General features: G+C 36.9%; 1 protein-coding gene across 7 annotated transcripts in view; it reads right to left on the bottom strand.

Moving 5' to 3' along the window:
- TENM2 (teneurin transmembrane protein 2) overlaps positions 1-16558 on the bottom strand; it is a 547147-nt gene that overhangs the window by 76942 nt on the left and 453647 nt on the right. For 5 of the 7 annotated variants that reach the window (XM_075509420.1, XM_075509421.1, XM_075509419.1 and 2 more), the window contains 3 exons: positions 12986-13180; positions 7275-7475; positions 4988-5173 (listed from right to left, as the gene is read on the bottom strand). In XM_075509420.1, coding sequence (XP_075365535.1) covers positions 4988-5173; positions 7275-7475; positions 12986-13180 — 582 coding nt within the window. Of the gene's footprint in view, positions 1-4960; positions 5174-7274; positions 7476-12985; positions 13181-16558 lie in introns of all 7 variants that reach the window. The other 2 variants (XM_075509417.1, XM_075509418.1) reach the window with 1 other exon arrangement.

The raw sequence follows: 16558 nt of genomic DNA, 5'->3' as shown, positions 1-16558 counted from the left end.
GACATTTGTCTAAATTGTTGTTCAAAGCTCCTTTGATGAGGATTCCACAACTTCCTTAGACAATTTACCTCAGTTTTTCATTTACTGTTGCAAGGTTTTTCCTAACACCTAACCCAAATCTCCTATACCGTAACTTAAACTTCTTATCTTAATCACCCCAGACACAGAGAGTCCTCTCTTTTTCCTGTACATTTTTATGTATCTGAAAATTTTAGGTTATTTCCCACCATGTAGGTGACAGGATCGTGGTTCTTTCAAATCCTTCATCTTTATTCAAGGCCCTGAAAACATAGAAGATAAGGTATAGCACTAATACAGATTTCCAAATCCATTATTTACTAAGAAACGTGTCCTACCATTTGACATTTTCAGTACAGAGGCCAAGGACTCAGTGGAAGAAAGGGAGTGGCAGATCCCCACCTCTGGAGTTAGATTCTGAAAAGCGGTACCAAGGCCAGGAAGCAGAATCTGCAGAGATGCACACATCATCCCTGTTTGTGTTCTGCCTAGCAGGTAGATAGTTGGAGGTTCAGCTTCTATGGCTGTCAAAGGGGGTACAGCTCATTTGCATTGAAAATAAAAAAAAGAGGAACAGAGAAGATACGAATTGTCTTGATCGTAACCTGCAGCAGAGTATCCGTATTATCAAATATCCTTTACTACAATCTTTTGCCAATTTCTGTCTGAAGGCAGGAGTGCTTAACCTACATCTAATGTAGGACACGAGCAGACAATTGCAAGGCTTTGGGAATATGACAGGCTGCCACAAAGAAAACCTCACATACCGTCTTCTGGTGAGAGCTTACCTTACAAGATACAATATGTTTGCAGATTTTAAAATTTTACTTATAAATATTTAGGATTAAATCCTGGTTTCACTGGTGTCTCAGTGAGATTTTTACCAATGACTTAATAACAGTTGTATTTCATGCTGCAGGGATATGAATTACAGATGGAATTATGCTTTTAAAACAGTATTTTTGACTGTTTCTTAAGATCTCCATATATATCACACTATCGTTAGTAAACAATCCTGATAGTTTATATGAGAGCACCGTCCACAACAGTTTAAAACCAACAGTTTTAAACATCCAAATATTATTTTTAGTGAAAGTAACAGATCTGTTTTATAACAGCACGCTTTAACAACACTCAGACGATTCAAGGAAAAGCCAAATCCTCCATCTTAAAATTCTGGCATGAAATGGGTTCAAGATTTAGCAACTGGTATATCTTGGGCTTTTGCTTTGTTATTAGTTTTCCAATATTTTTTTCCTCATCTAGATTACCCTCTATTATTTAGTTATAACTTCCTTCATAATTGCAATCAATGAATAGTAACCACTTAATAAACATATCCTGACAGGTCTATTTTTGCACTGGGAAAGATTCATTTCTTTATCATCACTCCAGTACGCAATTTTTCTTCTTACCTGAAGTAGCAAAGTGAAATGTAGTGCCTAGTGCCTAGTTCTGCTCTACTATGTACAGCATTTGAGCAAGACCAGACACCACTCCTTTCATTTTTATATTATTTGCTTATAGATTTATCAAAATCTGTGTAACTTGGAATTTGTATTCACTGATTTTTATACGTAATTCTATTGCTGCACATAGGTCAAAGCTGCTTTGCACAAAGAGCTTGTTAACACTGGGCTCACAGTGACATTCTGGGAGGCTTTTCAGAGTGTTTTTCTTAAAATGCAGGTAATGCAGAGAGAAACTACGTTTTTGTTGAATTTTTTGAGCTTAGATACTCAACATCAAAATGCCAAAGAGTGTACATTCTGTCAACTATCTATAAAGGCCTAATTTGATATTAAATAGAGTAAAATAACCTGAATGAACGTGGATACCTGCAGGTTGCTACAATGATTTCTTTTCCACTGCCATGTGAATATAACACACGAAACTGGTAAAGAAACACAAACAAAAGAAAATGTATTTTGGTTTGGGTATAGAATCCTGGTTTTTTTCCTCACAAATTAGATTGATTTGTTCTAAGAGGGCTTGGCCTAAAGTCACTGGGATCAAAGCAAGTTTTTCTACTGACTTCAAGAGATTTCAGACTAGGTGTAGCAATAAATGGAAATTCAGAGTAAATAAACTCTCCTACGGGATTCACATTTTTCTGCTTGAAGTCCATATGGAGAAATTCTCAAATGTCTTGTGAGATAAGCCTGGCCATTCATTGCTCCTGAAGACCTATATGGGTATTCAAAAATTCAAACTATATACAGGGAAGAGAGGGATTCAACCTCTGCTCATATGCTATTTTACTCTGCTCTGGCCTGGCTTTGCCTTAGGACAAACAAACTGTGCAGTTTGCCAGGTACCTTCCAAACAGGACTAAAACAATGGCTTTGGATTTAAAAAAATAAAATAATTTTTTTTTAATTTAAAAATCAATGTTTGAATACATCAAATTTTTATTCCTGAATATTATCTTTTTAGGTGGACACTCCTCAGTGAGTAATTCTGACATTAAATGGTCTGTCAACCTTTCAGTTGAAAGCTGAACCATAAAAGGAGTACTCTAAATTAAAACGAGTTTCCATAAAATCTAAGTACACTTTAGTTCTTCACACTAACATTTAAAATGTCTTGAGCAACTCATCCTTATTCCAAAGTATTAATTCACTCTAAGGACAAATTTTCCAGTGGTAACTTCTAGCATTTTTTGTACAAATACTGACAAAAATTAGTTTTACCACCCTTATCCTCCAAACTCTCTCTGTTTCAGCCGCACGTAACACGAACCAGTGGGATCAAGCTGAGCTGTCCCTTTGAACTGAATTCCATTTCTGGCATCATGCTTTGTGCTTTTGTAAATGGCCTCACAATCAGGCCTCATGATATGAACATATGAAAATTCTTACTAATACATGCCTGTCACAAGAATATATATCTGTCTACATGCCACAGGCAACTTATGACTGCATAAACTTAAAAGTACGATAACTAGAAGGGCAAACTTAAATTTTTTGCCCTAGTCTCATCTTTGCTGCGGGCAGACTCACATTAAGTTTCAAGGAAATCTTTCTCATACATACCAAACTAAAAAAACTTATGCATATTTTAATCACTTCAGCAGTATCACCCTTTCTCTGAAAAGAAGAATTTATTATATACATCAGTAATAGGGAAAATATTTATTTCACAGCTCTGAAAATTAGACTAAAAATCTCACTTCAGAGTTCACTAGTTCAGCTTGTAATTTTCAGAATTCTTTTAAGATCTCAGTACAAGGCATCTTTTTGTGTGCACAGTAATGAAGACTTTAAATACACTAATTACCTCTAAACATAGGCACATTACTAAAAGATTATAAAGCAAAACAAATTTTGCGCAAAGCAGCAACTTTTAAAATAAGCAATTATTACACAATTTAATGCAAAAAATTTTATATACTAGGCATTTTGTAAAGGTCTGGGAAGTACTTAATATGAAAACAAAATGCCTGGATTAATCTAGCAGTGATATGTTGATAAGATGGAAGTCAGAAAGCAATTGTGAAAAAACACTCTGCATCTATGCTGGTGACAAAGTGTTCAGTCATAAAAGCTTTGATTTAAATCATATTAGCGTAGCGTGGTGGAAGCATGCAGCACCACAACATCATAGGATATGCCCCAAAAATATGGATCTCTTTTTTTTCTCTCTCTCCAATAAGAGTATACTTTTAGTTCCCAACTCATGTGTGTATCGGAAATGGTTTGTATATCCAGGGAGAAATCAGAGGGGAATGAAAAAGAAAAACAGCTTGAGGGATGCAAGAATCTCACCATACTTTTAAGTAAAGAAATATCAATTCACTTGTAATAGGACTGTCCCATTAGGGTCCCTGATTGCCATGAAAATCTCAACTGACCTACTCCTTTTCTTTGTTAAAATTACCACTTTAAGATAATTAAAATAATATTACCTTGGATTTGGACTCACTGGGTTTCTTTTAAGGTATACCTCACAGTCCTCCAAAAATTCTTTGGAGAAAAATACACTCGTCTGAATCTCACAATGTCTCAGCAGTTGGATACTCTCGTTCCAGAGAATTTTGCTCAGGCTTCTCGGAAGAGATGTGATCATTCAGAATTTCCCATTTTTGATTACAGCATAGGTAAAATAATGACTTTTTCCTTTGTTTTCAGTAACTTTAACAAAACAATCCAAATATACTACCTGACTGCTTGTAGAGACAAAATAAAGAACTTCATTTAGGAACAATTAATTCCTCTTCAGAATAAATTTTCAAGCATGGTAATTGAGAGGATAGAACATCATTGCTTTGTGTAAGTATAACCTTTTTGAACTTCCCAGGCTGACACATCACAGCTGAGATGCAATCGTGTTAGTCACGGCACTCTGCGTGATGCCAATGCTGTACTGAGCAGCACGCTATTAGGAAAGGGTACAGCAGCATGCCGCACTACCGACAGGGCCCTCCCATGCTGGGATTGTCTATATGCAAACACCATGCCCACTGTCACAGCACAACACAGGAGAATGCTAGGGAGCTATTTCTGTAACACCAGGAACACTTATTCCTCCACAACTTGACCCCTGCTCTGTGTGGCGATGGTGCTGATGTGTTTCAGATGTGATGTATAATAGCAGGAGAGCACTGATGCATCAGACCAGGAAATTAAAAAAGATGCCATTCACACAAAGGAATGTTTAGTTAAGTTTGAAAATCTTGGCTCAGATGATACCGTGATGGATCATTTGTTACATCTTTACTTACTAATGTTCATTTGCTGTGGAATCTGTTGTTGGTTTTTTTCCTCTACAAATCAGTTTGTTACTGATTTTAAATGATTCCAAGAGCTCATCTGCATTTCACCCACCACATTTTGAGGCAGAGATAATATCTGAAAGCACTAGGGTCCTTAAAGGAACAGCCTATTACAATACACAACAGTAACTATGTTTCTACGATTTATGAAAAGAAAGCAATATGTGCCTGTTTCGGTGCCTGTCGTTTGCCTACCAATGGTGCAGTGCTCCCCATTCCAGCCCTCTCTGCATTCACATTTCCCATCTTTACAAGTTCCGTGCTCCGTACAACGGGGATGACACACACGCTGGTCACACGCCACTCCTGTCCACCCTTCTTCACAGCGACATGCTCCGCCAATGCACACCCCGTGAGTGCCACAGTCTACAGAGCACACTTCTAGGAGAAGAAAAGAATAAAGATTATAGCTAGCTTATGTCAGCAGCAATATGGCAGAACCAGAAACCTAGCCATGAAGGGAAAAGTGAGTAGAACAGGTATGCTTTTGCTGAAAACTGTATGCTGTCAAAAGCTGGCCTGTTGTCCTGGTTTCAGCTGAGATAGACTTAATTTTCTTTATAGTGGCCGGTATGGGGCTATGTTTTGGATTTGTGCTGAGGACAGTGTTGATAATACAGGGATGTTTTAGTTGTTGCTGCACTAGTCAAGGACTTTTCAGCTTCCCCTGCTCTGCCAGGTGCAGAAGAAGCTGGGAGGGGACACAGCCAGGATAGTTGATCCATACTGACCAAAGGGCTATTCCATACCATAAGACATCATGCTCAGTATATAAAGCTGGGGAAGAAGAGGGAAGGGGGTGACGTTCGGAGTGATGGTGTTTGTCTTCCCAAGTAACCATTACACGTGATGGAGCCCTGCTTTCCTGGAGATGGCTGAACACTGCCTGCCCATGGGAAGGAGTGAATGAATTCCTTGCTTTGCTTTGCTTGCGTGTGCGGCTTTTGCTTTACCTATTAAACTGTCTTTATCTCAACCCACGAGTTTTCTCACTTCTACTCTTCCGATTTTCTCCCCCATCCCACCCGGGGGGAGTGAGCGAGCGGCTGTGTGGGGCTCAGTTGTTGGCTGGGGTTAAACCACGACACCTGTTCACATTCAGACCAAAACCAGCATTTAACTTTTGCTTAAAAACAAACTAAATTATGTTGAAAAGTCTTTTTAAAAATTTGCTAATGTATGCTGGGCAAACTGCTGTAGAGCAGCATCCTCTATTCAGATACAAACAAGTTTCACAGGTAGCTTCCTCAATGGCTGTCAGCAGTGCAGACGGGGAGCACGTAGCTCTGTTTTACTCAAACCTGGACCTCTGGTGATTTTGATACAGTCATTGATTGCTAAGAATGAGAGAGACTGAAACTCACCTAAAACTCATTGAGCAAAGAATGGTGACAACTCAGGGTCACTTAGACTCTACGAGTGATGGGTAAAAGACACCTTCAAGGGAGAGATTTTGGAATCCTATTACTAAAATGGTCAGTTATCTGGTGTCTTACTCCAAAAATCCTTCTACCGCTCTCTACCAGCTGAAGTTGTAGAAAAGCGAACACGAGGGGTCTTTTGCCTCATGCATCATCAAAGAAATTGACAGTGAAATTCTCATTCATTAATTTTTCTAGCTGCTGACGCATGAAGCAGAAAAAAAAATCACCTCTTGATATTCATTTCACTGGTGGGATATTCTAAGTCATTAATCTTAAGAAATAACTGAATAAGTGTGAAAACTGTAAATATTATTTTGAGAGATTTGCTTATGGCCTTAGCTCTGTCTCAAGGTTCAGCTTACAACATAAATGCAAAATTCCCAGTATTTTTTCCCCACAAATAGAACATTTGCTGTCTTGTCAAAACTGTTTTTTTTCTCTTTAGCTCCTTCTGGTAGAATAATCAGTTTTACAACTGTAGGTTTGGAGGGGATGAAATTTTTTATCCTACACTTTTGTGCCTGCTTTTTAGTGTCTCTTGCTCTAAAACTATTTTTTAAAATATTCTATGTATGACTGAAAAGGGAAAAATACACTTTATTCGAAAAGAGATTTTTCTGTTTTGTGATCTTTTTCATAAATGAGTAGCATTTTGATGCGCAGTAAAGCAGACTCCCAAAACCTACTTAATTGTAGTGTTTTCCATTCCCCAAATGTTATAAACATATTTATAAATCATGGAACTTTTCATTTACAGTTGGGAAACAGATGTGAAGCAATTAAGTAACTTTTTCAGTCAAAATAAGGGTCAGTATTAGAATGAAATACAAACTCCTAACCTGCATCCCCCTCGCCCCCCAGCTGACAGTCCCAAATCAAGAATGTCACAAAAAATAGTACCTAATATATACACACTTCCTCCCAAAATAACTAAACCGGACCAAACATGTTCCGAAGACAATTTTCTAAATTATTTGCATTTCAAACTTGCTATAGATACTAACATTTTAACAAAACAGGAACATTATTGCAAAATCAGGAAAAAATATTTTTCTTACCAACGGAGCAGTCAGGACCCATCCAGTTGGGATCACAGCTACAAAGACCTGTGTCAGACAGGTAGGTACCGTGCCCGCTACACTGGTCTGGACACTGGGCTCTGGGAAGCTCACAATTTATTCCACCCCAACCCGGGCTGCAGAGACATTCTCCATTCACACAGACTCCGTGGTTGGAGCACGTTGGATCTAAGCAATCAACTACAGAAGAAAACAAAAACAATGTAGAGAAAGGTCAGTTCACACAATATGATGTTTGGAAAACATGTAGGTGTGTGCTCTGAAAAGTTTATGTCACTGTGATAAATAAAGCAAATTGATGTAGTTCTTCAAGTCACATTAACACCTGATCTGAGAATGGGAAAGTGCGAAGTAATTTGTGTTTTACATTAGCTCCAAATAAAACAGGGTGTGACTGAACAATGAAAGCTTACTGCAGGAATGCTGCAGTGAAGAAGCACAAAGACTTAAAAGTAACACTTAAATATATATAATGAGTTCCACACATAAGCCTTCACCTGGGGACATTTCTTCTGAAATACATTGAAGTTCCAAAGAGTCATGTACTATATTTAAATAACAAAATAAAAAAAATATCTGAATAAATTGCACTTTTTAAAGGATATTTTTCTTTGGAGTATCGTCTTCAATACTGCTCTTATTACTATTGAAATGCTAGAGCATTGTGAGAATACCATTATGATAGCCACTTTAAGTACCTAGAAGTCAAAATATCAGTGGCTTTCAGCTTCATTCAGACTCCTAAATTATTCAGGCACTTCTGAACATTTGATTCGTGGTCCATTAGTAGCTGAGCTGTGAAACTGAGTGTCCTAGTTACTTCAACCCATATTCTAACCAGCAGATAATTCCTCTTAAAGAAATAAAGAAAAACAGATATAGATATGGATTTCATCTTTTCTCAATCCAGAAACAACAGAATAAGAAAGTGAAAAAAGTTATGATGGAAAATCATCCAATGAAATTTCAGTTGCTATTTCAATCTTGATAAATAGTATTATGAGCTGTCTTTCAAATAAACTCTACCAGTAACATTATGCTTTTCCAAATTCTTATCTTATATAATGAATTTGTATAAGTGTTCTATGCTCTACCACAAATACCAACATAGAGGCTTTACCAACTGCCTTTTGCTGTGGAATTGAGGGCCAAGGTCAAATTCATGTCCTAAATAAAATGAATTCATCTCATGACTGGTATATATTAGCTCACAACAGAAGGACCAAGAATGATTGGCATTCTTTCCCGCAGCTCCAGGAAGATCTGAGTTTATAATGAAAGTGATTTATCTCTCATCTTTTCCAAATTGATCCTTCTAAATTAAGGCAGAGACATTTTCACTCTACCTTATGTGAACAATACTTGATCTTTCAAATCTCAACTTTTCTATAAACATAGAGTCCTGTCAAATTATTTTACGTAGTTGCAGAACATTTAAAGTAAGTATATAGATTAGATACAACACAGAGGATTGAGGCAGGCACATTTAGAGATGCAATAACATGAGTTATCAGAATAGTTTTGATTTTAATTCAGATTACAGTAGTACAGGAATAAACTACTATAACATTTCTTAGAAGATTTTAATTTTAATGATGACACTGGCTATAGTGTTTTTTTCTTTTCTTTTTCTTTTTTTTTAAGATTTAATGCTTAGTTAATTGAACCTGAAAATATTATAACTCAATTTCGTATTTATAGGTAAACCAAGATTGTTTTGTGGCTCAGATAAGATTTGATAAATTCATAAATTGTTTTAAAATTATCCAGAATGCTTGTCCTGTACTGTTATTCCTTCTTGGTGTTTAACAAAATTAGAAACTGTTCAAAGTTTAGAATATGTCTTTCATACTATTTCTGTTGAACCCGATAGACACAGAGCTGTGATAAAACAATCGGATTGAATAAAGAAATAAAGAACACAAAGATTTAAGGGTTAATTTACTTTTAGGATGAAGGTTACTTTTTTCACCTAAATTTAGTCTATTCTATTTTTTTAGATGATGATATTTTAATGGAAAATTTAAAAGGGTAATATGTGTGTAACATTGTATGTGGCAGGACAGCTAACTTTAGGAGATATGGTAAGTCCTAATGTACTCTCCATGTCAGAAATGTATCATCTTCCTTCTCAAATGAAAGTACTAATGAAAGAAATATGGAGCATATGAAAAACACCACATTCTGCTACATAAATTAACTGTCTTTCCTCTGTCCTGAATTACAGTATTCATGCAGCTGAGACTTATTTCCACAGAATAAGCCTATCAATACCCTAAGCCCCCAATCTCCCTTGTTTTATAGAATAACACACTAACCACCTTTGTCCTTTGTCCTACAAATATACTTTATAGCTGTTTTGTTCTATCACATGGGTAAGCAATAGCTTTCAAAGTTTAAACTGAAGACAGTTTTTACTTTGAGCTCAAATCTTGTTCTATTTTAATACATGCTCTTAGAGTTATCATCTTGGGCCAGATCCTCAGCTGCTAAAATTAGCATAACGTGATTACCTGCAATAGAACTACACTGACTTGTGCCGCAAAGGTTCTGGCCCTGAGTCTTTAGAAGGGTTTACAGTGGTATTTAATAAGGATTTATAAATGGAGCTTCTTTGGTGTTTAAACAAAGGAGAACGCGCCTTAGCAAGTAAGTACATTAGACTTAGAACTCATAGCCCCTTGGCAGCTCAGATCATTAGAGCTCATTTAGTATCGGGCCCTCTGTAGAATTGACAAAAAAGGTACTGAAAACAATTTATATCCCAAAGGACAAAAAAGGAGGTCAAGGAGTTTTCTGAACAATATGTACCATAAAACCCCCAAAGAGCCATGAATTACACTTACAAAGTTAAATGTCATTGAAAAATGACTCGACCATGAAATTGACAAGAAAACCACCCTTAGCGTAACCCAGTTTGGCAATTTCACTTGTCTCCCCCCTAAACCAGATTGACCGAAACCTGACAAATATGCCACTTCATCTTGTGTGCAAATTTGTTAATAGAACAACAATGTTTATGCTGCAAAAATTGTGCATCACAAATATTGATTTTGGTGCCACTTTCATTTCAGGTAAATTGTTTCAACAATATGACCATGATGAATACCAGAAATAAAAAGCTAACGGGAAGAAAACAATGCTGACCCACTTGTTCTAATTCAATATCCTAGTTGGAAAATGGCGAGTGAATCAACCTTCACCGTTCCTTTCGGAAGCTCAAATCAATAGAGGAAATTTCATCTATTATACATAAATACAGATATATTTATTTGTATCATTCTACCATTAAAATGGTATAATTTCAATTCATGCAAAAACTTCAAATAAGATCAGATGATTACCTGCAACTGGAGAGACACCACTTCATATTATACCCTTTTTCCTGTAGCTCTTGAATTAATGTGAGAAATATGTACAGAAGAAATGGAATTTTAGAATAGAAACATGATGGTTGTTTTTTATTTATTTGTAAATTAATTTATTGACTTATTTATTGCCCATTGATGCATGCAAAAGGTTATTTTAACCTTTCTTGTCATGTTATTGGCCCATTCCAAGTTTGCAGTCAACACCTCCTGCCTTTGTAATCCATTTATCTTTTTAAGAAAAAACTTATCCTTTCAAGCACACTGTTGATTGAATAATGTATATCCTTTCACCTCACATAGTAATTCACCTCCCCAAAAACTGTTGACTGACAATGTTTTGTAGTGTTTCCAACTTTGAATGGTGTTAACAACACCTTTACAAAAAGATATGCACTAGCTTGCTCTATAAACTTTTCTGGAGTTGGTGATGTGTTTGCTTCACCCATTTCAAACATTCACCTTAGGATGAGCTGAATTAAGCACTACAAGAGTCTATTTCTCTTACAGGAGTGATAGGGGATTCAAGGTGTCTAGCTCAGATATACCACAGCCATTCTAGACAACTACAGTGAGCTGACATTCTAGACAACATTCAAGAATTCCATGCCAGTAGCTGGAAATTACAATCAAGATGAGAGAGGAACTGCTTACAAGGTAAAATTTACAGAATCAAATGAAAGAAAGATCATTTTAGGCCATCTACCATAGTCTCTCTAATAATACGAGCATTTATATGACAACACAAAACATGATTAAATTTATACAACTTAATTAGACTAACCAAACAATTGCAGTTAGTACCAGAAAGAGAGCTTCTGCATTCCTGGGGAATAGACTGGATGTTGTAGAGCATGCTAAAGACAGTCTTTTCCATCTTTGAGTTCGATGAGAATGCCATATATATTGAATATTTCCTATAACCATACACTCAGGGTGAACTGAGAACTATCAATTCTAGCAGACAAAAAGGACATTACAGAATTTTCCGGATATAGCTTAAAATGTAACCCATTAAAAACAATGGAAAAACTCTACTGACTTCAATTCAGTTCTTGATTAGAGCTTTAATAACCAGTGTTGTGGAGCCTTCCTGGAAGGAGAAGACAGGGATGAACTGAACAAACAGTTGCAGTGTAGGCAGTCCCACTAGTGAGGATCCTTGGGTTTTTTTTGCTTTTAGCAAAATACGTTCACTCAGACTAATGCAAGATCTTGTCCTAAAGGCAATGACTGCAGTCTATGCCCCACTAAGAATAAAACCCTTAGTGGTTTATGTCCCTGTAGTTTTCTTTCCTTTGTTTTCTGATGGGAGAAACAGCTGTTTCCTATAGGGTAAGATAAAAATCGATACACGTGGTGGACAGCTCTGCATCCCACTCAGAATACTCCATAGAGACTCTTTAGTCCTAAACCCATGCAGCTCCAGTCCTGTCACTTTAGTCCTCAAACTGCTCCTCCTTTTGGAGGATTAATAAGCTCTGGAATGTCATCATAAAGTAGCTTGAACTATTACTGCTCTAAGGATGCACCAAGGTATGCTGAACTGTCTATTTAGCAATTGTCCAGGGAATCAAATTCCTTTTTAAAACCATACTAATGTATTTTAAAAAGAAAAGCACTCCAATTTATGTTGTGCATTCTAACAGAAAACACTGTGAATAAAACCAATATCGAGCTTAATCTATGACCACATTTTGCATGTGTTATTTTGTTAAATTTGCTCATTCTACATACACAAGGAATTGGACACTTTCAACATGAAGAGCTTTTCTGCTTTTAAAGGACAGTTATTGTTTGTGTGCGCCATCTACCTTTCTTTAATCCCATATGATTGCAGCTAACAGGAGTAATTCGCCCTACATGAAGTCTGTAAGTAACATGGAGACCTAAGTCTTTCAAATTTGTTTCATCAACTTCTGTCTTAATAGTGACTGATATGTTTCCTTTGTGTGGAGCTGCAGCTATACAATTGTCTACCGCTGCTCCTTTTTCCTCTGCGTTTCCCACCTAAATTGTTCAATAAATATAATCCATAAGAAAAGATTTATCTTCACTCTTCAACAAGGGAGTTATTCAGGTTTACTTGTGGCCAACATTCTTAATACTGCAAAACAATGTATACAGAAGGCCAGAAGTTTTATCTGAACTTTGACAGATCAGTAAAATTGTGATGGACTACATTTTTACCCCTCTTTCACAATAATCTGCTACAGTAGTTTTAAATTTAAATTTTTATTCTGTTCTTTCCTTTTTTTTTACCCATCAAATAACTCCAAAACCCAGAAAACAAACTTGCAACATAGAAAGAAAATGTCTTACCTTCTTCACAGTTTTCTCCTTTATAGCCAACAGAACAGACACAGTTCCCTTCGATGCAGGAACCATGACCTCCACATGAGGGATCAATACACTGGCTGATGGGTACATCACATTCTGGACCTTTCCAGCCACTGTAGCATAAGCAGGTGCCTTTAGAGTATTGACCATTACCACTGCACAGAACCGGGCAGGCAGCTGGAAAATTGAATGAAAGAAAAACAGCATACAGGGTCATACATGTATTCCTGTGCACTAAAAATCCACTACCAAATACTTATACATATATTCAAATATGTTAATTTACTGGGGAAAAAAAATCTAAGATAATTTGTAGTAGTTCAGTTCTTCATTTCCCAAATAAATAATTTGATTACTATTTAATAAAGCACGCATGTGTTGGGCATTCTGAGAATATAACTACTATTCTTTATAGATTATTGATGATGTTTGGGATAACTAATGAGGCAATGTGAACAGATTTGAGTCTGACATTACTCTGCTTTGTTCAAGTAGGTAACATCCAATTCTCACAGATAGCAGAACACAAAACATTCGGTCCCAAGAACATTTTATTATATAGCATCTTTCTTCTTCCATAACACTTTTTTAATGTAACGTCTCAAAAATTTTTTAGACCCTTTGACTTTTCAGTGTAAGAATCTTGAACACAGGAATAATACAGGCTTTCATCTACAACAAATGCACCTTGCTACCAATATCCCTGCTGAACCTTGTTTTCCTAAATCCCAGAATGACTGCTTTTACCCTGTGTGTATTGGCAAGAAAGCACGATTAACCCTTATCCCTCCCTCTTGTATTATTAAGGGGGTAAGACACGTTCTGAGCAAATATTCATTTATGCAAATGAAGTGAAGCCTATGAATAATAAAGGTAGTCAGCAGGTCTTGGATGCCAGGAATCAGATTGTTGTACATATGCAGAGCAATGGAAAGCAACGAGTGGTTTATTAAAAGCCAGTTGCACATAAACGTTACACTAAAGCATATTCACACTCCTATATGCCCTATGCCCACACGTCCCATGTGAACATGGCAATCTGTGAACTTACATGCCTGCCACAGACTGAATGTGTGGTCACCAGCCAGAGAAATGGAAAAAATAATAGAGGAATAACAGAAAATGGGAGTAATGAAGTGAATGTTTGAGAAAAGGTACACTTTTGTGCTCTTCTCTCTGATGCAGTTTGATAAAGACAGAAAAGTATTTCCCTGTCTTTTCACCTTTCAAAGTAACTAGAAACTTACAGCTAGTTTTACAGCACCAAAAATATACTCAAAAGCTACTATTAATCATTAAAAGGTCCTAATGTCTTCTTGCTTCTACTATCCCTTTAACCTGAATGATCAAGAAGAACCCAAGTAATTGATTTCCTACAAAGAAATGTGTAATTGTCCAGTTATACAACTTCTCCACTGTTCAGTCCTGTAACCCTTATTAATCTTAGCTGTCCCATTGATCTGCTGCGAAAACACGTTTCAGAGTAGATTTTTTTCAAGAATTTTCTTATTTGAAATGGGAAAAAATTGATCAGAAAAAAATATATTCAGATTTGTAACCTGATTTGTTAGCCAAAATTTAGCGTGCTGAGAATTATTTCAATTAAGACTACAGGTTGATGGGCCACATGTCACATGTATAATCTTTTTTAGCCTATTCTTTCTACAGTAGAATAAGAACAAAATCGGTATGCTGATGTTTGGGGGTTTTTTGCTACCCCTCCTCTGTCTTAGGGCCGTATTGTCTGTTGTTTGGTAGCAATACGAGTTCATTCTACTTCATTCCTGGTGTTCTCTCTAACTGTGAGTCTTGTTCAATCTTTTTCTTCCTCACTCCAAAAATGAATACAAATCTGAATAAAATATAATTTCCAGCAGCAACTTTCTGATTTCAGATGTGACATATGTTCACAAGTGCTTTACTGAGTTCAGTGAAAAAGTTTATGCTAAAGTTCTACTGGTTTTGATTTTTGCAGTTGGTTTCAGAATTAAGTTTACTGAACCAGCTGGATTGAATTACAATACCAACAAATATCCATTATGTCCACACAGCACTCTAGGACAGCCTATTTTACATCTTTTTGCATGTCATCATGAAACACCCTTCCATGATATACAACACACTGAACTAGTAGCAACTTGAATGCTGTATGACTAAGTATTCCTTCTGTCTGCATGCATTACATCAGGGGGTCTGTCTCAGTTCCTCAGCATGCGCTGCTTTTCACTGCCTAGATGTGCTAACTGCTGCTACTGCAAGTCATATAGGTGAGCCATAAAGAAAGGAATCAAACTAGGACCATGTCCACTCTTCACATATGAAGATCTGGGGACACAAACAATTCCTTTGTCCATAACTCTCCATTTCACCGCAATTAAAAGTCTGGTTTGGGCTGACACTGATACATTTTCCCAGCTCACTGTAAGAAAGGTAATCACTTCAGTCTTGCTCTCTTTACTTGCCATGGTGTAGAGGATCTGGAGGTGAGTGATCAGAAGGCAGCTTGTCCTGAAGACCTGTAGTAATCATGAACGGCAAGTTTCTTGGTGCCACCTTCCACACCCTGACACATTGTAGAGACACTGGGCCTCATCTTAACACAAAAGTATCTCTCTCTATAACAAGGCACCTCTCAGCACCTGTATGTGGTGGTTAAGCTTGCAGTCCCTTTGTTCAAGTCCACCACAGAAGGAAGTAATACTATTAGATGCAAATTCTCTACATACTTCCGAGTCATTGCAGAGACTCAATGTTATCATTATTAATGGCTGCTGAATGTGGATTCTCCAGACTGCACTGGGACATGCCAGCATATGGCTTGCTTTTGCCCATAAACCTCCTCACCATGCTGTGATAGAGCTGCATGAAAAGAAAAGGTCCTAGGAAAGCTAAATGAATCAGTAGACAGTAGACAGTTTCTTTAGACAAACCACATTTGTTCAAGTAGTTATAAAGACAAAAGTTAGATTTGACTTACAAGCTGGATACAAGTGAGGAATAGCATTTTTTGTTTTGTTGTTTTACAGGTCAACATGGCACTCAACACCTGAAAGGACTTCTGTTCTGCAAACCTCTCCTCTGAAGTCAAAACTCAAATAAAGGCAGTAACTCTATTTGAACAGCACATTCCCTTGCAAGAGGGACTGAGCAGAAATAAATCCAGTATTAAAAAAAATAAAAAAAAACAAAACCAAAAAACTACAAGCAACTTAGATGTGACCACTCTAGACCTAGCTAGATAATACTGTGCCAGCCACCTGCTGTAAGATGGCTTCTCTCCTTGCATTGTCCCTAAGTCTCACTAAGCAATAGGCAATTGTGGTCCAGCTAAGAGGGATGTATATCTGCTATTTGGAACATGTCTATAGGAAGGCCATTCTTGGCTCCCACTTTTGATCTGAATTTGCAGGGTTCAACTTCTGGGACACCAGAGACTGGCACAGCAGAAGAAAGATTACTAGATGGTGCTGGGTCTTGGGCTAAAGAGCTCCCACAGTAGTTTTTTAGTATTCCCTTACTCTGCTATGGTGCTCCAGAAATTTAAGTAAAGCTGAA

Source organism: Mycteria americana, chromosome 8 (assembly GCF_035582795.1).
Source record: "Mycteria americana isolate JAX WOST 10 ecotype Jacksonville Zoo and Gardens chromosome 8, USCA_MyAme_1.0, whole genome shotgun sequence".
Taxonomy (NCBI): domain Eukaryota; kingdom Metazoa; phylum Chordata; class Aves; order Ciconiiformes; family Ciconiidae; genus Mycteria; species Mycteria americana.
This window is presented reverse-complemented; position numbering and strand designations above follow the sequence as displayed.